Below are 24447 nucleotides of genomic sequence, written 5' to 3' on the forward strand. Positions count from 1 at the left end.
GTAGCAAACTTCCCTAATAGCGATAGGGCAAGTTAGGAGATGTTCTTTTTGAACATGTTGACTCCTTCTGGTTCACAAGGGAAGACTGGGTTTGCTCTCACACTGTGCACACAATATCAAATAGAAAGCACAATTTGCCGATTATATTAAGTGATTTTAATTAACAACGTTGCAGCCCGACACGTGTTTCGGGCTTCATGCTCTTCTACGGAGGCTGCTCGGACATGATTTTGAAAAAATAATTGTTACCCAAAACCAAAATCAATAATAAAGGTAGAACACAAACCCAGACCCGAAACACATGGAGCAGGTAGGGTGTACCAACCAGAATAAAATCATAACCACAATGCCATGGCAATTGAATAAAAAGTTACCAGAAAATACATTTGAATTAAACATAAGGTAAAAAGCATATTACCAATGGAGTGCGGCATTGTTTGTCAAATGATATCAGGTTAATAAAGAGAAATAGAAAAAAAATAAAAAAACATTGAGGAAAGAGGATTGCAATGGTGATCAGCCAACAAATACATGGGTAAAGCCCTAATTGCATAGGAGTACCTTAATCTTGGTTAATCTGCAAATCTTGTGCTATTGGAAATAATTGCGCAATAAAGTCAAAGGTTGGGTAGAAATCCACAAAATGCAAAAAAAACTGTGCCAAGAGTAAAACACTTACCAGGTATTGAACCTTAATTAGAAATGAAAAGTAATACGTGGGCTCCCTATAAAACAAGAAGATTTTTGAGCGCCTGTTAGCAGATCTGATGAGCAACAATAGCACATTAATAAAATTAATAAGTAAAAGCAACATACCAATAACTTGCAGTTGCACGGAGAACGTTTTAGTAAAATAGAGCAATGCTGAAATATGGCCTGAATCCAAGTGGTAAACATCCCGTAATGAAAAAAGAAGCGCAAAAGAGAGATATCAATTAGCAAATTGAATGGTGCCTCCGGCAGTCGTCTAGACTAACACGGAATTGATTTAAGTCCCCGCATGGACTAGGGTTCATCTGCAAACTAACTGAGCGATGCCTTACCAGCGCGTCAGCTGCTCAATGAAGTGAGTGGAGCCGCTCGCGTGAGGTTCTGTGTCCATAATTGATTGGAACAGAGAAGGGCGGCAACAGCGAAGACGGCCGTATGCCAGCGGATTAGGAGTATGGCAAGGGGGCCGCCATGTTAAACTAGTGTTGTACTATGCAATTGTGCAAGAGAAAAGCAATGGAAAAGATTCTATGTGAAAATGTGGCAATAGTCACTGGTAGTATTTAGAAATGTAACCAAACAGCCAATGGAGGGAAACATTTGACTGGATAAATACTTAGGCACATTGTGTACGTACAAAAGTTATAATTAGAGGGCTGAATATAAACAATCCCGTTTGATGCGCGTATGAAAGTGACAATTAGGACATACGGAGAAGGGACCGGTCCGTGTTGTGAACATTTAGATTACAGACATTTGATACAAGTTACGGGCTCCGGAGCCAACATGCAAGAGGAGGAGCCAATTAGCAAATCCTGCCCCGAGTCTGTGATAGTTAATTACATAAGCGAATCAAAAATAAAGGTTGAAGAATAGTGTGCAAACACATGTATTGATTGACTGATCTCCATTGTTACAAGTATATAGTGGTTTAAGTAGGCCCTTAATTAATGGCATATAGCAAACCCAGTCTTCCCTCATCTTTCACTTTGTGGGTAATTTGGCAGGTTCCCGCTACCGCTCTCAGCCGCAGCCCATTAGCAAGCACCTAAACTCGCCATCCATGCGCTGCACCGTGTAGGGTCCTCGCTCTGCCACTTTTCTTGTTTCACATTCCAGACCATAGTGGTACAGCAGCAGATTTGGCAGGTCTGTATATAATCTACTCTCTTCATAGCCAATATGGCCGCAACTGCAGAACATATTCTGACTAGAGATGACGACATCAAAGCTTTATTTGCCCCTAGGGGCTCAACTTTGAATCCTTTTAAGAGGATGACACCTGAATCAGAGGATCTCCGATCCAAATGTATTAAACTGGAAAGACTCAGCATCAGAGAGATTAATACATTTTGGGAGAAGACCACTCTCACTCATTACCTACAGGAAAACAAAATACCTAGGGGTCTTCGTATACTGATCCTACCGGACTTTGAAGAGCCCCTAGATAACGATTTAGCAACAGATTGGGAAAACAATCTAACAACCAGTTCAAATAACATGTTAAAGTTACTTATAGAACATGATAGAATTGTTGTTCAAATTGATTCCTTGAAAGAAGAAATTGCCCTTCTTGATGCACCAAGTGCCACTGTAGACAAGAATTATAAAACCCTGTACACCCGCTTATGCAAACACCAAGATGAAGTTAAATTACGTAAATCACGTAAATTCTCACGTGATGACAGATTATCGCGACAATAGGGTGTACACCTATCAACCCAAATATGACCAAGTCTCTCGCTCCCGCACAAGTAGCTTAGCATCATCCCCTGTGAGCTCTGATGCCGAGAGTGATGGCGACAAACTCAATTTTGAAACAGATCCAGATGCAGCCTCAGCTGGCTTTGAGATTAATCCCTCTGATGATTTGGAGTCAACAGAAGGCAAACGAACGCCAATTATTCAGCCTATGCCTTTTTTAGAACAAATTCGCAGGTACAAGAAAGGCAATCGTCAAGCCGCAATAGAAGCAGCCAAAAAGGTTTGGTTCCAATTACCTCCACCCCCCAATACTACAACCCCAGACCCAAGCCTGGGGGCACAAGGGGAGGCCAACCAACCAGGTGTAAACGCCCCACTCGCCCAACGCAGAGTCACACGGGCATCTTACCAACAGACTCGAGAATCAAACCAGATAGACTTAATTCATAATTTTAGTAGCTATTCGCTCTCCTCTGATGAACGTGCAGTCCTCAATCGAGGACTTTCCTTTGCACCAACGGGATTCAATGAATATGTCCAAATTCAGATCGAATAAATAAATTTATTCGCAAATTAAAATTTTAAAAATTCTTTGCGACACAAGTCAAGTACTACAAAAGTAAGCCCCAATAAACCCTACTATCCAACATTACATTACAAACTATGTTGAGCACTCATGTACTGATGTCTATTGATGATTGTGAATTTGATTGCAATAAAAATGTCATGGACTTATTGCATGACTTGAATATCCAACAACAGAGTTTGAAAATTAAAGAACTCTCAAGCAAATCCAAATTTACTCCTGTATTTCCTAAGGATAACTTAATTGATACATTTCATCAAGCGGTAATCAATGACATTCACAAACTCCAAGATTCAGTCAAACGAAAAAGTAACAAATTCAACCTCTCACGTAAAGAACAACAAGCTTTACATAATTTGGTCACAATGACACTATCATTATAAAGGAGGCAGACAAGGGAGGTAACGTTGTTATCATGGACAAAGCTGATTATATTACAATGGGTCTCACTCATTTAAACTCCCCGGGCTGCTATGAAACCCTGCCCGGCAACCCCACGACCACTCTTCGATTAACCATTAAATCAGTGGTAGACAAATGGCACACAGCAGGACTGCTAACTGATGTGGAAAGACCATTCTTAATTGTAGAAGGGCTGACAATGCCAACGGCATATTTTCTGTCTAAAATTCATAAAACATTTACCAAAATACCAGAAGGGAGACCAATCCTAAGTGGCGGTGGTGGCATCCTAGAGCTCACCTCCCTCTTTATCAATGAGTGCATTTCATCACTGGTGAACACTATACCAACTTTCATCCGTGATACTATGCATATTCTTCAGATGCTTGATCAGTTACCTATGCTACCCAATTTGGTCTTGGTTACACTTGATGTTAAAGCCCTTTATACATCTATCAACTACCAACAAGCAATCAGTAGCATTGACTATCTTCAGAGCGCACTCAGCTTCGTTCTTCGAACACATAGAAATGATTAAAGATTTACTAACAGTTGCTCTTTCCAATAATGTGTTTCTGTCTAACAACACCTACTATAGACAACGTATTGGAATTGCGATGGGGGCAAGCTATGCCCCTGCCCTTGCAAATATCTTTATGCATAACTACGAACAACAAATTGTCTTTTCCAACCAATCTTTTAAACCACATATTTATATGTGGAAGAGATATATTGATGTGTTCTTGGTGTGGCAGGGTTCTATTGAATGCTTAAATGAATTTGTCACTTACCTTAACTCAAACAATTGGGGCATCCAGTTTACACATACATATAGCTTTACGAGTATCATTTTTTTGGATCTTACAATCAGCATTTCAGATAATCAGTTTGTGACTAAAACATTCAGAAAATCTACATCTGTTAACGCAGTTCTACATGCTAGTAGCTGTCACAGGAAAACTGTGATTTCCAATATTCCGAAAGGTGAATTTATCAGGGCTAGATGTAATTGTCTGTTGAACACAGATTTCAATGAGGAATGCTCAATAATACGTCAGAGGTTTCTTGCTAGAGGATATGACTCTCGATCAGTAGCTAAAGCAGAGCAAGAAGTACGAGTCATGAAGAGGTGCGATCTACTCACACCAAAAGTACGGAAGGAGACCACACACACTCAGAAACTGAAATTTATCACCAGATTCAACTCGGATAGCTCAGTACTCTACAATACAATCAAAAGACATTGGCACATTTTACAACTCGACCGTGACATTACACCTTGGGTTGAGAGCACACCAAGTTTTATTTATACCAAGGCAGGCAATCTTAAGAATATTCTTTCCCCCTCATTGATGGCAACACTATCACAACAACAAAAAACTTGGTTACACCAACCCTCACGCCCAGGTTTTTACAAATGTGGGGGCTGTCCTGTGTGCTCCCATAAACTTGAGACCACGGCCATTTATTTTGGACATTTAGGTATACACAAGATTAATTCTTTTATTAATTGCAACTCTAAATTCTGCATTTATTGTATCAAATGCGTTTGTGGTCTTTATTACATTGGCAGTACGATTCGTCCATTGAAAATCCGCATTAGGAAACATCTTTATTCTATTGCACAATCAGACTCCAAATATCCCTTAGCCATGCACTGGCAACGTGTCCATCAAATGGACAACAAATCAATGATCCAATTTGCTGGGATCATGAAGGTTTCACTCCCGCAACGTGGAGGCAACCTGGTATTGAAACTACAGCAATTAGAAGCCCGTTTAATTTGCCAATACCGTACTGTTGATTTTGGTCTCAACACAGACCATGAACTATCCTTTTTGTGATCACATATATTTCAGAACCCTATTGTATGTGTAGCTCATGGGTTTCTGCTATATGCCATTAATTAAGGGCCTACTCAAACCACTATATACTTGTAACAATGACGATCAGTCAATCAATACATGTGTTTGTACACTATTCGTCAACCTTTATTTTTGATTCGCTTATGTAATTGTTAACTATCACAGACTCGTGGCAGGATTTGCTAATTGGCTCCTCCTCTTGCATGTTGGCTCCAGAGCCCGTCACTTGTATCAAATGTCTAATCTAAATGTTCACAACACGGACCGGTCCCTTCTCCATATGTCCTAATTGTCACTTTCTTACGCGCATCACACAGGATTGTTTATATTCAGCCCTCTAATTATAACTTTTGTACGTACACGATGCGCCTAAGTATTTATCCAGTCAAATGTTTCCCTCCATTGGCTGTTTGGTTACATTTCTAAATACTACCAGTGACTATTGCCACATTTTCACATACAATCTTTTCCATTGCTTTTCTCTTGCACAATTGCATAGTACAACACTAGTTTAACATGACGACCCCCTTGCCATACTCCTAATCCGCTGGCATACGGCCGTCTTCGCTGTTGCCGCCCTTCTCTGTTCCATTCAATTATGGACACAGAACCTCACGCGAGCGGCTCCACTCACTTCATTGAGCAGCGGACGCGCTGGTAAGGCATCGCTCAGTTAGTTTGCAGATGAACCCTAGTCCATGCGGAGACTTAAATCAATTCCGTCTTAGTCTAGACGACCGCCGGAGGAGACATTCAATTTGCTAATTGATGTCTCTCTTTTGCTCTTCTTTTTTCATTACGGGATGTTTACCACTTGGATTACGGCCATATTTCAGCATTGCTCTATTTTACTAAAACGTTCTCCGTGCATGCAAGTTATTGGTATGTTGCTTTTACTTATTAAATTTATTAATGTGCTATTGTTGCTCATCAGATCTGCTAACAGGCGCTCAAAAATCTTGTTTTATAGGGAGCCCACGTATTACTTTTCATTTCTAATTAAGGTTCAATACCTGGTAAGCGTTTTACTCTTGGCACAGTTTTTTTTCGCATTTTATGGATTTCTACCCAACCTTTGACTTTATTGCGCAATTATTTCCAATAGCACAAGATTTGCAGATTAATCAAGATTAAGGTACTCCTATGCAATTAGGGCTTTACCCATGTATTTGTTGGCTGATCACCATTGCAATCCTCTTTCCTCAATGTTTTTTTATTTTTTTTCTATTTCTCTTTATTAACTTGATATCATTTGACAAACAATGCCGCACTCCATTGGTAATATGCTTTTTACCTTATGTTTAATTCAAATGTATTTTCTGGTAACTTTTTATTCAATTGCCATGGCATTGTGGTTGTTATGATTTTATTCTGGTTGGTACACCCTACCTGCTCCATGTGTTTCGGGTCAGGGTTTGTGTTCTACCTTTATTATTGATTTTGGTTTTGTGTAACAATTATTTTTTCAAAATCACGTCCAAGCAGCCTCAGTAGAAGAGCATGAAGCTCGAAACACGTGTCAGGCTGCAACGTTGATTAAAATCACTTAATATAATCAGCAAATTGTGCTTTCTATTTGATATTGTGTGCGCAGTGTGAGAGCAAACAGTCTTCCCTCATCTTTCACTCTGTGGGTAATTTGGCAGGTTCCCGCTACCGCTCTCAGCCGCAGCCCATTAGCAAGCACCTAAACTCGCCATCCATGCGCTGCACCCTGTAGGGTCCTCTCTCTGCCACTTTTCTTGTTTCACAGTCCTTCTGGTTCACCACTGTAGCTTGGCTCGCATGACATATTCCCAGTATCAACTAACCACCCAAGAAGCTAACCCTAGAAGCAAGAATATGGCAGATGAGTTTGTCAGACAGCATCTTTAAAGATCTGGTTTTCTGCGCTGGGGCACCCCTCAGATGTGCGGTCCAGCCCCTAATTCTTCTGAGGACTATAAAGGAGTAGCAATAAATTGGGTAACACCACCACTTATTGTTACAGCACTTAAAACTGGGAGAAATACGGCATGGCACACTATATAAAAGCATGATAGTATTGAAACAAATAGCCTCAAACCTTCTGTGGAAATCTCATGATCTTAACTTAAGACTGACAAATAGCAACAGGAATCCCTTTTCTGAAGTATAAATGCAATTCTTTATTACCCTTCCGGCAGGATTGCATTTCGATGCTCTTTATTTGCGACTGACCAGAATCCTTCTTAAAGGCACTTTTAACCAACCTAATGTAGAAAGGTGAAAACGGAAGTGGCCCTTATTCTGAGGTGTTGGGTGATGCATGTAGGGAGATTTATTTTGCTCCCTCTGCCTGGAGCTGCCACTGCCCTGCACTTCCGGGGTTGTGTCACCAGTCCAAAGCGCCTATAAATAAGTCTAGCATGGTTGGAAGTTCCAGACAATTCCCATTGACATTTGTTCTGACTACTCTCTTATATTAAAGTGTCTGGATGAAGCCCTGGGCTTATGCTATCTTCGGCAGGAAAACTGCTCATCCTTTCGCAGTGTGTCAAGGAAAGCACTGGAGTGCTCTGTAAACCCACAACATAAGAGCATAGAAATGGATTTGTGTGGGCCTAGAGTGACCTAAACAGATTAAAAAAAAAAAAGAAAACTAGTCTCTGGATTGGTTCTGCGCAGCCATACATGGATAGAGTATTTGGAAAAGCATACCTGTGATACCAAGGCTAGGTACGGGATTAGGGCGCAGGAGCAAAGCAAGTGAGAATTCTTTGGACATGTAAATCTCCTTAGGACCATAGTGTGACTCATTAGCTCCAGACACGAGCCACAAGCAAGCACACCCTTGTCAATCATCGCCACAGTACAGTTGTGAAGTGGACAGTGGGAATACAGCATCAACTGAAATTATTTGTAATGATTTTTGCAACAAGGGAAATCTGTCAGTGGTTCTGAATCGTCTAGGCATCTTTCTTTTACAATACCACCTCACAATAGGTTCCACCACCCAAATAAAAACAACAGTTAGACATCTTAGTAAAAGCTCCATGGACTCCTACTGCAGTCTAGAATGGCAGAACAACAATAATTAACTATCAGCAGAGGCACCACTCTTATCAAATTAATAATGAAACAAAAGGTGCCAAAGAAGCTTTGTTATTCTAACTCTTGCAGAAAAGCTACAAATGAATGCCTTTTCTGCCTAAATAAACAGGTGAAACGGGATGCTGTTCGAGACCAACGTAATGATAATTCTAAGAGGATTATTCAGCACGAGATGGCCGGTCCCCTATTACACGACCACAAACCACCTGTGCCTTCCAGTAAATGGAATGTGAAAGCGTGCATGCTGAAGATCTATGGTGCAGAGGACGATGGACCAAGTTACTTAACTGTAACTGTTGTTCTCCAGCATGGGTCTGGCATGGATTCACATGCTCATGAATATTCCTCGTCGTCGGGCTGGGACTCCTCGGTAAAGAAAAAAATCAGTTTCAGTTTCATTTCTGAACTATCTTTCTGATAACAACCAATCACTGGTCTCTGGGTCATAATGCCCCCAGCCAATGACTGCCCTCTACCTAAGCCCCTCCTCTGGCAGCCAGCTTCAGATTTTGTAGCACGAAAGTGGCAGTAGGACCAAGAGAAGAGCCGCAGAGGGGTAGGCGGGAGGGTTTGCATGTGAATCCATGCCAGACCCATGCTGGAGAACAACAGTTACAGGTAAGTAACTTGTTCCTTCTCCAGCATGGAGTCTGCCATGGATTCACATGCTCATGAATAAAGAATACATAGCAGTACACACATGCACAACCACGGGAGGTGGCAAGGCTCAACATTAAGCATCTCAACATGAAGCATCTCTTAGCACCCCACCAGGCTCACCTTCAAGCGAACAGGTTGCGCAACACTGCTTGGCTGACTCTGTACTCCTCCCTGGAATCCCTGTCGACGCAGTAGAACTTCGTGAAGGTGTGTGTCGACCTACACGTAGCAGCCCTGCAGATGTCGAGCAGGGGCACACCAGACAGGAACGCCATAGTTGCAGCGATCGCTCTGGTCGAATGGGCTCTCGGACAACCAGGCTACGGTCGGTTCACCAACCAGTGACAATGGGAGATGCAGCCGGAGAGCCACCTTGAAATGGAAGCCTTGGAGAGGGCCTTCCCTTGGTTCACAGGGCCAAAGTTCACAAACAGCTGTGATGGCTTCCGAAAACACTTTGTGCGGTCCACGTAGAACTTCAGCGCTCTAGCCACGTCCATGAAGTGGAAAGTCCTCTCAGCCAGCGACGGGAAGAAAATGGGTAACATCAAGGGCTCGTTGAGATGGAAGTCTGACGGGACCTTGGGCATAAAGGAGGGGTGCGTCCACAGCACCACCCTTGTCTCGTAGAATGTCAAGTACAGTGGTTTACAAGAGAGGGCCTGGATCTCCCCCACTCGTCGTGCAGAGGTGATGGCCATAAGAAACACTGTTTACCACGATAAAAACGTCAGCTGTGCCGAATGCATAGACTCGAAGAGGGGACCCATGAGCCTCGTCAGCAACACACTGAGCTCCCACACTAGGGTCGGAGCCTTCACTGGCGGGAACGCGCGGAAAAGTCCTTTTATGAATTCCTTGAGCAGGCGGTGTGACCATAACGACTACCGCCCCGGAGGTCTGGTGTAGCAGTAGATAGCCGCCAGATGAACCTTGATGGAAGCATGGGCCAACCCTGCCTTGGTCAGCGACAGTAAATACGGCAGCACCTGCGGGCTGTAATCCATAGAGGGTCGAGTTTCTGTGCATGGCACCAGACGGCAAACCTCTTCCACTTATGTCCGTAGCATTTCAGTGTAGACGACGCCCTGGCCTTGGCAAGCACTCCCTTGCAGTCTGCCGGGAGATGGTATCCACCAAACTCTAGCACTGCAGGAGCCAGGCCTGCAGGCTCAGAGACCCTGGGTCGTGGTGCAGAATCGGGCCTCCTTCCCTGGCGAGAAGATCTGCATCCGCTGGAAGCTTGACTGGAGGGGACAACGACATGTCCAGAAGGTCCGGGTACCATATGTGCCTCGGCCACGCTGGTGCGACGAGGATCATCCTGCACCGGGACCGTCTGAGTTGACTGATGAGTCGAAGAAGCAACGGAGGAAACCCATAGAGGAACAGGCCGTCCCAGGGGGAAGGAGAATGCATCCCCCCATGCTCCCCGGCTGGGGAAACCAGCTGGCAAACCTCCAGCACTTGGTGTTCGTCGCTGTCGCAAACAGATCGATCTGGGGATTGCCCCATCATCGGAATAGAAGATTCACTAGGTCCAGGCGAAGCTCCCACTCGTGGCACGAGTGCAGTTCCCTGCTGCGAGAGTCGGCCACAGTGTTCTTCACCCCTGCCAGGTGAAATAGGACGAGGAACCTCTCCTGGGCGTCGGCCCATTGCCATAGGTCCTGTGCCTCTTTGGAGAGCACCACGGATCTGGTGCCCCCCTGCTTCTGGATGTAAAACATTGTGGTGGTGTTGTCTGAAAATCCACACCACTTGCCCTTGAGGGACAGAAGTAAAGACTTGAGGGCCCAAAACACAGCCCGTAGCTCCAGAACGTTGATGTGCAACGACGTCTCCAGTAGCCGCAGGCCTCTAGCGTGGAGACGACCGGTGTGTGCAACCCATCCCTCCAGGGATGCGTCCGTCGTGATCGTCTCCTGGTGAGGGGGGTCTGGAAATCCGCACCTGCCGACAGATGCACGCGGACACCCCACCACCGAATCGCTCGACGGAAGCTCTCGTCGAGGGTGATCTTGTCCTCAAAGCTTCCCGATACCTGGATCCAACGGGCGTCAAGGAACTCCTGCAGTGGTGGCATCCGCAGCCTGCACATGTGCACGAGGTAAATGCATGACGACATCATGCCAAGGAGGGACTTGATGGACCTTATCCATGCGATCTTCAGGGTCAACAGCCGTTGTACCTTTCCCAGGATGGCCGCTATTCTCTCCTCCGATGGGGCTACCAGGCACGACACAGTGTTGAGCCGGGACCCCAGAAACAGCACGCCCTGCGATGGCCCCCGCTATGTGCTCGGCGGCAGTCTCTCTCGACTTCGCTCGGATGAGCCAATCGTCCAGGTAGAGGTAGATGTGAATCCCCTGCAGGTGCAACCACGCAGCCACCAGCGCCAGACTCTTGGTGAAAACCCTTGGTGCTGACTTCAATCCGAAGGGAAGGGCCTTGACTTCGTAGTGCTGCCCTGGGACCACGAAGCGCAGAAACATGCTGTGTCCCTTGTGAATGGGGATGTGGAAATCGGCATCCTCCAAGTCCGGCGACAATAGGACATCCCCTTCTTCCAGTTGCCCCAGCATGTGCTGAAGGGTGACCATCCAAAACTTCTGGGACCTGATGTACTTGTTGAGGCGGCGGCGGCAGTCTATTATGGGTCTCCAACCGCCTGTCTTCTTTCTGACGAGTAAGTACCTGGAGTACACTCGAGCCCCGGAGCCTTTTTCGGATGAGTTCTATTGCGCCCTTCTTCAGCATGGCCCGTACCTCCAGAAGAAGTTGAGGGACGCGATTTCCATTCCTGGCCAACGGTGGAATGCGCGGGCAATTCTGTTGAAATTCCAGGGTGTGTCCGTGGGCCAGGGCGTCCAGCGGTCGGTGGAGAGGGACTTCCACACGCTGACGAAGTTCGCCAGCCGGCCTCCCACCGGGGGGAGCGGGTGGGGGCCAGACGTCACGGCCGGTTCAGTCCCGTCGTCCAATAGAGGGATAGAAAATACGGTCTTCCTCTTGGCCTCCCGGCACTGGTAGAGGAAGCCTTCCTCCTTTTCCTCGGGGCAAGTTGAAACATCTCAGAGGCCCTAGTGATCATGACGTGGAAAGAGCCAATCTCGTCGGGTGGCGAGGCCCTGGGCACTGGCGACGGGATGTCCCCTCCAACGTCCGTACCAGTGCCCGTCGTTGCCGTATCCGGTTCTGTATCATCTCTCGGAGGAGGGGGATGGTGGCGAAGGATGGCACTGAGGTGGGGGATGGCACTGAGGTTGTCGGGGGATGGGGGGGCACCCAGACAGCCAAGGCAGCGCAGGATCTCCCACCGGCGACATGGGCATCCTCGACCGGATCTCTGAACACAAGGTGTGCAGTGCCTGTCGGATGTCCGCCGACACGTCCGCTGGCGGTGGTGGAGGTTGCTGTGGCGGCTACACCTAGAGCGGTGGCAGTGGCGCAATGTCCTCTGGCTACTCACCACCCTGCTGCTCCTCGTCGCTCTCCACATCCGCTTCGCCAGTCCTTCCCATAGGACCTGGCCTTGGCAAACTTTTTGTCCAGTATGGCTTCAAACCAGAAAGTTCCTCCTCGGAGGAGATGTCCGAGCCCAGCAGGATTATCGGCCCCCCTCCTTCTGTTCGACCAGCTGGGATGGTCTAGGGGAGATGATCAGCAACGTCTTCACCGGTGTCTTCTCAATGGGTAGAAAAGCCAATTCCCTCTGAGCAGGCAGGGAAACTCTCGCCTTAGAGGCCACCTCCACTCCTTCCAGGGAGGACTTCGCCCGGTGAACCTGGGACTTCATGGGCTTGGGTGCACTGGAGGCCTTTACTGTGGGAGGTGGGGGGTTCATGCCCCGCTCTCCCTTGGCTTTCTCTATCAGAGTCGGATGGGACTTCTCCAGAAGTTTACCCGGATGGTCTGACTTTCTCTTCTTCGCTGACCCGGAGTATTGGCTCGTGTTCGAGGGTGCCAGAGATGCCGTTCCCGACCTGGCAGCCGCAGAGCCCGTCACAACGGCGCTCCCGGTGCCCACGGTGCTTTGCCTTATGTTGGGTCCCCGTCGCCAGAGCGCCCTCAAAGGTCTTATAAAACGGCTCAGATTTTCTCTTGCTGGGTGAGGCTTGCTGCCCGGGGATCTTCATCTGGAGCCGCTTGGAGGGCCGCTAGCAACCGTCCTACATGGTGTGAGGCACCATATCCCTGCAGAACGCACAGATCTCCTCCACATGAGTCAGGTCAGAATGTAGGCAGTAGAGGCACAGGGAGTGCCCATCGTCCAGGAAAATGTCCCGTAGTCCACATCCAGGGTAGATCCTGAACAGAGGCGGCGAGTCTCATTTCTCTTCAGCCATGTCCACGTGGAGTAGGCCTCAAAGAATCTTCTGGAATCCTCTAAGAAGGGAACTCTATGATAAATTGCCCTTGAGGGGCGTAGAAAGTTCTGAAAAACGGGTCCCCGTTAGTCGGATGATGGATTGATGGAGCTTGAGGCTCGATTGACTGAAAAATAGAGAAAACTAAGAAAAAGCTCAAAACGCAGTAAAAAGCCCGAGAGCTAATCACGAGGACTCCCACCACTCTAACGTGCGGTAAAAATCTGAAGATGGCTGCTAGAGGAGGGGCTTAGGTAGAGGGCAGTCATTGGCTGGGGGCAGTATGACCCAGAGACCAATTATTGTTCGTTAGAAGAAAGACAGTTCAGAAATGAAACAAACCAATTTTTTTTTTTTTTTTTTTTTTTTTTTTTTACACAGAGGATTCCCAGCCTGACTACTGGGAATATTAATGAGCATGTGAATCCATGCCAGACCCCATGCTTGAGAATGTTGATAACAGAGTTGGGCCACCGATGGAGAAGTCGTTTTTTAACCCTTCTGTTTTTGTTTTAGAGCATGTTCTGTTTTCAGGGCTCCAGAATGGGATGCATGCCTGGATCTTTCTTGTTCATGAGAAAATACTGCATGTATAAGCAGCGTTACAACATGGAGTCCTCAACAGAGCTCCCGTTCAAAGCAGACTAAGATGACATTTCTGTATATTTCTTTTTATAGATGACATTGACCGTCAGTCTTTTTAGAGATTAAGCCTCTGAATAACTTATTTATACCCAGTTTTATAGGAAATATTCCCACAGCCAGGTAGAAATATTTTCATCCTCTACCAAACCAAGGCGGTAAGTTCCTTTGAAAACATGAAGTAATTGTCGAAAGAAACTCCTGCAGGGGCAATGCTTTACCTCCACTTCTAAACCTCTGATGCCGTAGGCTATGGAGCTTGGAAGTTCATGGCACCCAACCAAGTTTACGACTGACCCACGGGCCAAGACGTCAAGCACACTTGATGAGCCATTGCCTTGGATGGTTGCAAATGCCTGCACATCTTTTTATATAGCTGGAAGTGAGATTTCCTTTGTAGAATGTGTTCCTAATGGAGGTGGTTTGCTTGGAGGAACTTGATCAGTTAACCAATATTGTGACAGAGTAGCCCATCGTTCAGACCTATGAAATGATAGTGGAGACAATTGCCACCATCAAAGCCACTGCCCGGGTGGACCAAACTGACAAGCACATGCCTAATCTAGGGCAAGGGAAAAGTCACTTTCCTGTCAACATTTGCTTCAGAAGAAGACCAGGTCCAGCTCCACAGCGCAATACTTCCTCTCTAGCCAGCATGACCGGTCAACAGCAGACTTCAGTAAGACGGCCATAGTCGGTTCCAGAATTGCACCCCTTTTGCAGAATATCACTTTTGTGGAGATTCAAACTCCAGCTCAAACGAGAATAAAATGATATAGTTAAGAAAGGCTTTGAAATTTAGCAGTCACATCCTTTCCCCAGGTCATACATCATTCAGGGGAAAGAGCCTGGTAGAAAGCAACTTCACCTGAGAACTTGCACTCCCTACAATCACCATCATCCACTACTACCTTTTGGCCCTTTGGATTCAAGTGTAACATGCCCATACAGCCGCAATACAGACTTTCCAGAGAGCATTGCTCTTCCAGGTGTTGCCTGCCTCTTGCTTTCTCTGCCAAACTGATGATCCCCAGCAACAGTGAAAAGCATATGTGGTTGTTGCATCATTGAGAGCGGTCAGTCTTGGACTGTTAAAGCTGTGTATTAAACAGCACTGCACTTAATGCCATTCATCTCATATGGGACAAATGGAATAAAGATGCAAGCATTTCACTTCATGGCTTCATACCAATGGTTCTGTGGTACAAGACTGTTGCTAAACTTCCATGGACGGCTACTTTGTGGCATGTGTAGCTTAATGACCTATGTATCTTACACTGCATTTATTTTATAGGTAATTTATATTGCACTTAATGCCGGCTTTCCCAGGTTCTAAGCACTCTACATGGGTTTGAACCCATGTTGCAGAGCATCATCTTGTTCTCAAGGCAAATGTGCGGCACAGCATACGATAGAAGGGCTTCCTTTCTTGTATTTATTTAATCCCACAAGAACACTGTTTTTTAATTGAGGCAAAGTATCTTCCCAACCAAAATAATTTCCTCGCGCAGAAAGACTATTCAACACCAAGCAACTACTTGGATTCCCCAGCCTTGACAGAAGGGTGGAGGCAGAAGGATTTGGCTAATGGGCACCTCATGGGGGCAGACATTTGCCCTAGGGAAATTGCATCAAAGAAAATCGCCCTTACATGGTGAACAAACGTGCCTCTTTATGGTGGGTCCCAAAGAACAAGTTACTTCTTACCTTTTAACGTTCTTTCGACGGGATGTTCCTCCGACGTATTCCTCATCTTAGATATCTCCTTCCAGCTCTGCTGGCCTCGGAAAATTTTTTCTCTCTCTAGAGGGCGCTGCGCGTCGACGTCCTCCGAGTCGATGTCCCTCGACAGCCGCCGTATCGACGTCGACGTCATCCTGCCTATAAAGGCCGCGCGCAGCGTCCGTTGCTCAGTTCCGTTTTGTAGCCCACAATAATACTTTCTGGACTAAACTAATCACCCTGAAGGAGCATAAGCTGCAACAACAAGGGAAGTAGAACTGCAGGGATGGATGGGAGGGTCGATGAGGAATACGTCGGAGGAACATCCCGTCGAAAGAACGTTACAAGGTAAGAAGTAACTTGTTCTTCGAAGGGATTGTGTCCTCCGACGTATTCCTCATCTTAGATAGAATACTGCTATGGGAGCCTATTATCGGAGGAGGGAGTACTGACTTCACGCTGTCTTCTATTGATGAATAGAATGCAGTACAGCCCTTCCAAACCTAGTCTCTTGACTGGAGGAGGAATCCAAATTGTAAAAACGTGTAAAGGTATGGACAGACGACCATGTAGCGGCCGCACATATGTCTTTAACCGGCACGCCTCTTTTGAGGGCCGATGAAGCTGCAATACCTCTGGTCGAATGAGCCCTAAGGTTTTGAGGGGGCTCTTTCCCTGCCAGTTTATAACATTCCAGAATGGCTAGAATGATCCATCTGGAAATGGTCTGCTTAGTTATTGGTAACCCCAGCTTGTGACCTGCGTAACCTACAAACAGCTGGTCTGCCTGTCTTATCCTGGCTAGTCTACTGATGTAAAAACTTAAAGCCCTCCTAGGGTCTAGCCTGTGTAACCTCTCTTCCTCTTTCCCCGGGTGAGGAGGAGGATAGAAAGATGGTAGGGTAATCTTCTGAGTGATATGGAATTCAGAAACCACCTTTGGGAGGAAATTAGGCTTCACTTGCAGGACAACTTTGTCTTTGTGAAATATTGTGTGAGGGGGTTTACAAGAAAGAGCTTGTAATTCGCTCACCCTTCTAGCAGATGTAAGTGCTGTTAATAAAACAGTTTTAAGGGTAAGGAATCTTAACGAACAAGAATGGAGAGGTTCGAAAGGTGTACCCATCAGGAAAGTTAGTACTAAGTTTAAATCCCATAGGGGAACTTGTTATGGTCTTGGGGGATAAACATTGGTTAACCCCTTTAGAAACTGTATTACCAAGGGTAATTTGAAATAGGATGGTTCTTCCGCAGTACGCTTAAAGATGGATAGCGCTGCGAGATAGCCTTTAGTGGTGCCAACTTGAAGGCCTGAATTTGCAAAATATAGTAGGAAGGACAAAACCATTGGTGTACCACATGAAAAAGGGTCGATATTCTGTTCTCTACACCAGCTGCAAAATCTGTTCCAACGGCAGCGGTATAAAGACTTTGTTGCTGGCCTCCTTGCCGAAAGCAACACCTCCATAACATCATCAGGGAGGTCCCAATCCTTGTACCTCAGCCTTTCAGAAGCCAAGCATGAAGGTTGAGGGTTTTGATGTCTGGATGGAGAACCTGACCTCCCTTCTGTGAGAGTAGGTTCTCTCTGAGTGGAAGTCGAATTGGAGGGCAGATGGACAAGTCTAGAAGGTCCGGGTACCACGTTCTCCTGGCCCAATCCGGGGCAATTAGGATCATGGTTCGCCGGAATCTTCTCAACCTCCTGATTATTTGAGGAATGACGGGGACCGGTGGGAACGCGTACAGAAGCGGAAACTCCCAGTCCACTATGAACGCGTCTCCCAGAGCTCCTCTCGGGGGAAATTCCCTTGAGCAGAACAGGTCGCATTTCCTGTTTAGGCTGGTGGCGAACAGATCTACCTGAGGGGTTCCCCAAAGGGCGAAGATCTCTTGAAGGACTTCCTGAGCTAGCTCCCACTCGTGGGAGACTGTGTTCTGCCTGCTCAGAGCGTCCGCTGTCAAGTTCTTCTCTCCGGCTAGGTGAACTGCCGATAGAGAGATTCCTTCTTGGATTGCCCAAAACCAGAGCTGCATCGCCTCTCTGCACAGGGGTAGTGATCCTACGCCTCCTCTTTTGTTGAGGTAATGCATGGCCACCGTGTTGTCCGTCATTATCAGGACGTTCTTCCCTTGTACAGCTGGCAGGAACGCCTTCAGCGCAAGTCTGATGGCTCTCAGCTCTAACAGGTTGATGTGTAGTCTGGACTCCGATGGAGACCAACGACCGCTGATGGTCAAGTCGTTGGCGTGGGCTCCCCACCCCGTGAGTGAGGCATCCGTGACTACTGTTATCTCCGGCCAGGGTTGCCAAAACTGTTCTCCTTTCAGAATGTTCTCCTGACAGGCCCACCACTGAAGGTCTCGAGCCACCCTGCCGGGAACCTGAAGAAAATCTGTCATTCTCCCTGAGAATTGTGACCACTGAGTCCTCAGTGCCCACTGGAGGGATCTCATTCTCAGGCGAGCCTCTGGCACTAGGAAAATGCAGGATGCCATGAGGCCTAGCAACCTCAAAAAGTCGAAGGCTGGGAGACGTTGGGCATGTTGGAACTTGGTAACCATCTGTAGAATATCTTGAGCCCTCAGCTCTGGTGGCGAGGCTTTTCCCAGGGAAGTGTCCAGGATCGCTCCTATGAACTGGAGTCTCTGCGATGGTATCATTTGTGACTTCTTTAAATTGCGGGAGATGCCCAGTCTGTGAAGGAAGTGGCACATGTGATTTAGCTGGATCTGAGCTTGTTCCGGAGAAACAGCCCTGATCAACCAATCGTCCAGGTAGGGGTAGACGTGAATCCCTTCCCTCCTTAGACTTGCAGCCACTACCGACATTAACTTGGTGAAGACCCTCGGGGCGGAGGTCAGCCCAAATGGCAGCACTCGAAATTGATAGTGAGAGTTGCCAATTGCGAACCTCAGGTATTTCCTGTGTTTGAGATGGATAGGCACAAGGAAATAACCGTCCTGAAGGTCCAGAGATACCAACCAGAAAGAGTGACCATCTTGAATTTGTCTTTTCTGAGGAATTTGTTCAATTCTCGCAAGTCCAAGATGGGTCTCAGTCCTCCGTCTTTCTTTGGAATGAGAAAGTAAGGGGAGTACCAGCACTTGTTCCTCTCCGCTACAGGTACCGGTTCTATGGCACCTTTCTCTAGCAGGTCTAAAATTTCCTGCAAGAGGAGCGGATCTGGAGCTTTCTGAGAGCTGATCCCCGGTGGATGACTCTGAGGTATACGTAGGAAAGGCAGGCAGTAACCTTGGGCAACTGTTTCCAATGCCCAAGCATCTGACGTGATAGCCTGCCATACCGCCAGATGTTGAGTCAACCTGCCTCCTACAGGTGTCCTGTGAGGGAAGTCCTCAGAGTGGTTTTGGGGCGGCTGATGCAGATGCCGATGGTAAAGAGGCACCTGCTGTTGCTGCGGCTTTTGAATATCTACCCCGTCCACCTCGGGTAGTTCTTCTTTGTCCCCTTTGAGCCGGTCGTCCTCTACCTCTTCCGAATGCGGAGTAGAAGCGAAAGGACTTGCCCCTCGCAGAGGTTCCTGTGGGACGAAAAGGAGTCTGACGGATTGCAGCTCCTAGGGATTTTGCTGCTGCTTTTGAAGTTTGCAGTTTCTCTAAACTGTCATCCGCCTTTTTCCCGAACAAAGAAGAGCCATCGAATTGCATGTTCAAGAGCCTGGCTTGCACATCTGGGGCAAAACCAGACTTTCTCAACCAAGCGAATCTCCTGGTTGATGTACTTGCCGCCATTGCTCTGCTGATACTGTCAGCCGAATCAACGCCCGTCTGGAGGGATTTGCACATAGCGTCTTTACCGTCCTGTATAATATTCAGGAACGCATCCCTTTCTTCTCCCTCCAGGATGCAGTCAGCCGCTGTAAAAGCACACTCCCAAAGTGTATGGCTGAACCTAGCAAGGGTGCAAGTAGCATTAACAGATTTTAACGCCATGCTACATGCTGAAAAGACTTTCTTTGCCATAGCATCATATTTTTTATCGTCCCTGTCCTGTGGGACGGTAGGATAAGCCGTCTTGACATCGGTAGAGGATGCTGCCTGTACCACCAGACTTTCTGGGGATGGATGTTTAGACAAAAACTCCGGGTCTGTAGAAGATACCCTGTACTTTGTAGACAGTTTTTTATTTACGGCTGGTACTACATCTGGGGTTTCCCAGTTTGTCATGATCTTCCTCTGAAGAGCTTTATGAAAAGGCACCACAGGATCCTCCTGTGGGCCTTTGTCAAGAATATCCGTGAGGTCATCTTGTTGGAAAGATTGTGAAGGTGCAGACCACCCCATGAACTCTGTGATCCTGGCCATTAAGGCTCTATAGGGGGTTTCAGCATGCTCCCCTGGGTCTGGCCTAGCAAACTCCACCTCAGGGGAAGTGTCTAACCCACTTGCCTCATGTAAGGAATCATGAAGATCCTTTAACCTACGTTCTTCAGAGGAAAATTCCTCTCTAATTGGGGTTACAGGTCCCTGCAACTCAAATGTGTCTTCCTGTTCAGACAATTCACCCTCTTCCAAAATTGAGGACATAGTTCTCAATTGTTCTGAACTCATAAAAGGAGTAAATCCCATTTCCAAGGCAGAGGGTGCCGAACTTGTCATTATCGGTCTCGAAAACGTCGATGTCGACGCCGAAGGCTTCGAGCGTGGCGTCGAAAACAAAGGCGGAGGCCTCGAAGACCTCGACAGAATTGGAATTCTACTCGACAATCTCGAAGCCATCGACGTCAAGGACCTGGGGATAGTCACTGGGTGTGTCGTAACCGTGAGTTTTCTTGGCGTCGACGGCGGTGTCGAAGCTGGCGTCGAGTCGACAGACCCATGTGTCGAAGGTCCCTTCGACAACGGCGTCGAAGACATCGACCTCGGCGTCGACGGAACCCTCGTCAACGGCGTCGACGGAACCTTCGAGTAAGGTTTGGAGGTCATAATCCTACTCGAGGGTTCGAGACGCACTCGAGAGGTTTCCTTTGCCGGGTACTGTGACTCGCGGCGTTTTTGACCTTCGGGTCTTTCGACCAGAGCATCGCTCTCGGCAGTCTTCGAGGGGGTCGAGGCCGCTTTCTCGAAGACGCTCATCATATTTTTGCGGAATTCCTCCCATTCAGCCCGGGAACTATGTTTCGTGGGGCAAGGGATTCTTTTTGGCGAAACAGAGGAAGAGGAAGACGGAGAAGGGGATCTTCGACGTCTCCTCTTCGAGTGCTTCGATCTCGAGGAGTGATGAGACCCACTCCGAGACCTGGAGCGCGAATGGTGACGAGGAGACGAGTGTCTCGACTTCGTCGACGAAGAAGAAGCTTTAAAAGTCTTACCTTTCTCCAGCTTCCCCCTACGCTCCTTCAGGGCCTTAGCTGTCATGGACATACAGTCCTCGCATTCCGAACAATGGTGTTCAGCTCCCAAACACCACAGACAAACTCTGTGAGGGTCAGTCAACGACATCTTTTTCCCACAATCTCGGCATTTTTTGAAGCCGGATCGAGGAGTTGTCGGTTCCGACGAGGAAGCCATAGAGTACAGATCGAATGACTCGAGGTAAATAGGATTAATCTGACTAAGAACTGAGCAACGGTATTCCGAGGCACTGAGTAAGCGCGGAAAAACGGAACTGAGCAACGGACGCTGCGCGCGGCCTTTATAGGCAGGATGACGTCGACGTCGATACGGCGGCTGTCGAGGGACATCGACTCGGAGGACGTCGACGCGCAGCGCCCTCTAGAGAGAGAAAAGATTTTCCGAGGCCAGCAGAGCTGGAAGGAGATATCTAAGATGAGGAATACGTCGGAGGACACAATCCCTTCGAATACCCCAATTGCTCTCTTGCTCTATAATGAGCATCCCCTGACAAAGCTAGTTCTCGCCTATGGAGTGTATGACTGAATACTATGACAAATCCAGGGTACTCGTCCCTTCTCCCCAGGGGGGAGCCACCCCCTTTGAGGCTGGGGAGCTGAGCCAACTAAGCAAGACCCGCCCTATGGGTCTGGGAAAGGGGGACCTCACTGGGTGCGACTCCGCTCTAGGCGACAAGGACTCCCATTCCTATAAGGAACTCCCTATCAAGAATGCAATTTGTGTATATATGGGAATTGAAAAGAGACTACTTCTGTTTTTTGTCAAACAAATAATATTACTTCTGGTTTGCATCCATCAAAAAGTGGTATTGCTACAATCTATTTGCCTTTAGATATTACTGGATTCCATTTGAACTCAAAAGCTAAAGAAGAATTAAACGGCCCTTTGAAATACGGCGGCAAGTATACTGAGCCAAGCAACTGTGACATTGTTTCTTATTCATTGGCTCTAAGTAATGCTGGATTGCAGTCAAGGAACAAAGACAAACGGGACACCTCTCGCCGGATACAGGGTAGCAAACATAAAAGGATGAGGAACCCCAACGAGAAGAGAGTATATACTACGCAGAGGTGAGCATCTGACAACACACCGTCCTGGAGGTGTGGAGCCGTGCAGTACAGCAAAACGGCCGGAACGCACATGAACGACGCAGAGAATGAAGGACAGGACACCGGAGGACTGGCAACCCGAGCAGTGGACAAACCGATGAAGAGACAACAGGAAAGCTGTCTCCACTGGTGACGTGACCACACTGAGTCCATGGTGGGCTGTGCGCCTGCAAACGAATGCAGACATCAGAATCCCGTGGGGCAGAGAAGCCTGGAGTCCGTGCCAAGACAAGAAGGCTACCAGAACTGCTAGCAGAAAGGGTCTGTCGGAGTGGCACCCACATGGAGAAGAGAAGCAGAGAGTAATGTCAGAGCTGTTGGAGCAGCACTCACAGCCCGAAGAGAGAATCAGGCATGTGAAAGATACCCTGTAGACACACCCTCCTCATGGAGCAGATTCGACACCAAGACAGACATCAGGAAAAGGAGAGACGAGTGGAACAAAGAGAAACAAAGTATAACGTGGGTTACGGGAGCCATAGAAACCAGAGTAATGAATCTTGGCGACGTGCAGAAACAGTGATACCTTTAAAACAGCAACAGGATTCTGGTTATTTAGGGTATTTTCTATAGTGATAGGGCTAGATAGAAAATCGATTTTGATGAAGGAAATTTTTCTTTTAAAGGGCTGACGAGCACCCGTAGTTTAGTTTCATAGGTAGGGAAGACGCTCAAAGCAATATGGATATTTTATATCTATAACTTAAATAAACACAGTCAACTTGCCCTCACTGAGTCTGCCTCCTTCTGGCTCGCCAGAGCACCAAGGGTATCCATTTGTAACTATCTGAACTGAACAGCAAGAATTACTATTCAATAGGTTGAAGATCGAAAAAGCACATCAGAAAACAGCTAGGTCTCTTGATACAAACAGCAAGTTGCGCTGTCAATGTAAGAACAAAATGACAATCCACTGAATGAAATAAAAACCAATAAAGGACACACAAAAAAAACAAAAAATAAGCATAAAATAATCATTCTAAAAAATAAAACCGCCATAAAACATCCCATAAGGAGAGAAGAAATTTGAAAAACATTTCCCTACGAAACAAAACTGGGAATCTCTCATAAGAGCTCGGAATTTGAGAGAATGGCGTCTTGTTGGAGTTGAAGACTCACAGTGCCTTTAAAGGTGTCCAACAAAAAGGTGTCCTCAGATCCAATTGTGGAGATTAAATTCTAAGAGAAAAAAATTACAATGCTAGAGAAAAGTAGTACGTGACTATCTTCTCAATCTTCATGAAATACATTTTTCCAAATTTGATAGGTCAATACATCAGGACTAAAAAGCAGAATGGACTGGGCTTTACCTTCAAGAGACAAATGTCCATGGAGCCTTTGTATCCCTGGAGAGCGAGCAACTGGATCCTTCCGCTGCTTGGATATCCGGGCTCGATCAGCAAGACGCACACAGTACTGCCTTTCAGGTACAGCAGCTTCCTTTCTTTCGGGCGCCAGTCAATTGGGAACCTTCAAAGAGGAAGAAATAGCAATGCTGATAAAATCGCTTACATCCCTTTCTGCAAGAAAGACAGCAGAGGGCTAGCCCTGCCGAGATCAAAGAGGTGCATCTCAACGTGTCTGGTATAGATCTTGGTGGGAAGGGGGGGGGGGAACGATGGAGACACCCGGATACCTCACAGGGCAAAAAAAATATCTGGATCTGCGGGGTTTAAGGTGTGCAAGGTACACTTGAGAAGAAAACACACGATGGTGGATGCAGGAGTAGTAACATGCCAAAGATCCAAGTCGAATTGGAAACTATTGGGTACCCAGAAACTCATGTGACGTATGGGTGCACACACAAGACGAAAAACACTTGATTCAAACTACAGAACAAATCTGTCATTATATATAGTCTTAGACAATGAGAGAATCTGTTTTCAATCGCATTATACACAAATGACACATCTAAACATCAAAAAGATTACAGAAACATGCATAATTAATGTCTCAATCACTTGGGTGTAAAAACATTACTTTGGATGCTTATTCGTTTGGGCTTTTGGGTGGCAAGGACACCTGCTAGCGAAACTATTGCATTACCGTACAGATAGGATGAAATGGCATATTGTATTTTATTATTTATATAGCGCCCTTTCCCCACTTGTGTGGCCTCAATGCGCTTTCCCTTGGTTGAACGCCCTTGGTGACCGTAGTCGATGTCGTTATAGAGTTCTAGGGGGCTTAGTTTAGGAGATGCGTGTGTGCATATTGCCATTCTA

The 24447-nt window shown here is 46.8% G+C and overlaps 1 protein-coding gene across 2 annotated transcripts in view; it reads right to left on the reverse strand.

Annotated features, from left to right (window-relative positions):
- ZWINT (ZW10 interacting kinetochore protein) overlaps positions 1-24447 on the reverse strand; it is a 199167-nt gene that overhangs the window by 35735 nt on the left and 138985 nt on the right. For both annotated transcript variants that reach the window (XM_069647510.1, XM_069647511.1), the window contains exon 9: positions 23533-23692. In XM_069647510.1, the coding sequence (XP_069503611.1) occupies positions 23533-23692 (160 nt within the window). The remainder of the gene's footprint in view (positions 1-23532; positions 23693-24447) is intronic.

This window comes from Ambystoma mexicanum, chromosome 2q (assembly GCF_040938575.1).
Source record: "Ambystoma mexicanum isolate Mex_15411 chromosome 2q, UKY_AmexF1_1, whole genome shotgun sequence".
NCBI classification, from domain to species: Eukaryota; Metazoa; Chordata; class Amphibia; order Caudata; family Ambystomatidae; genus Ambystoma; species Ambystoma mexicanum.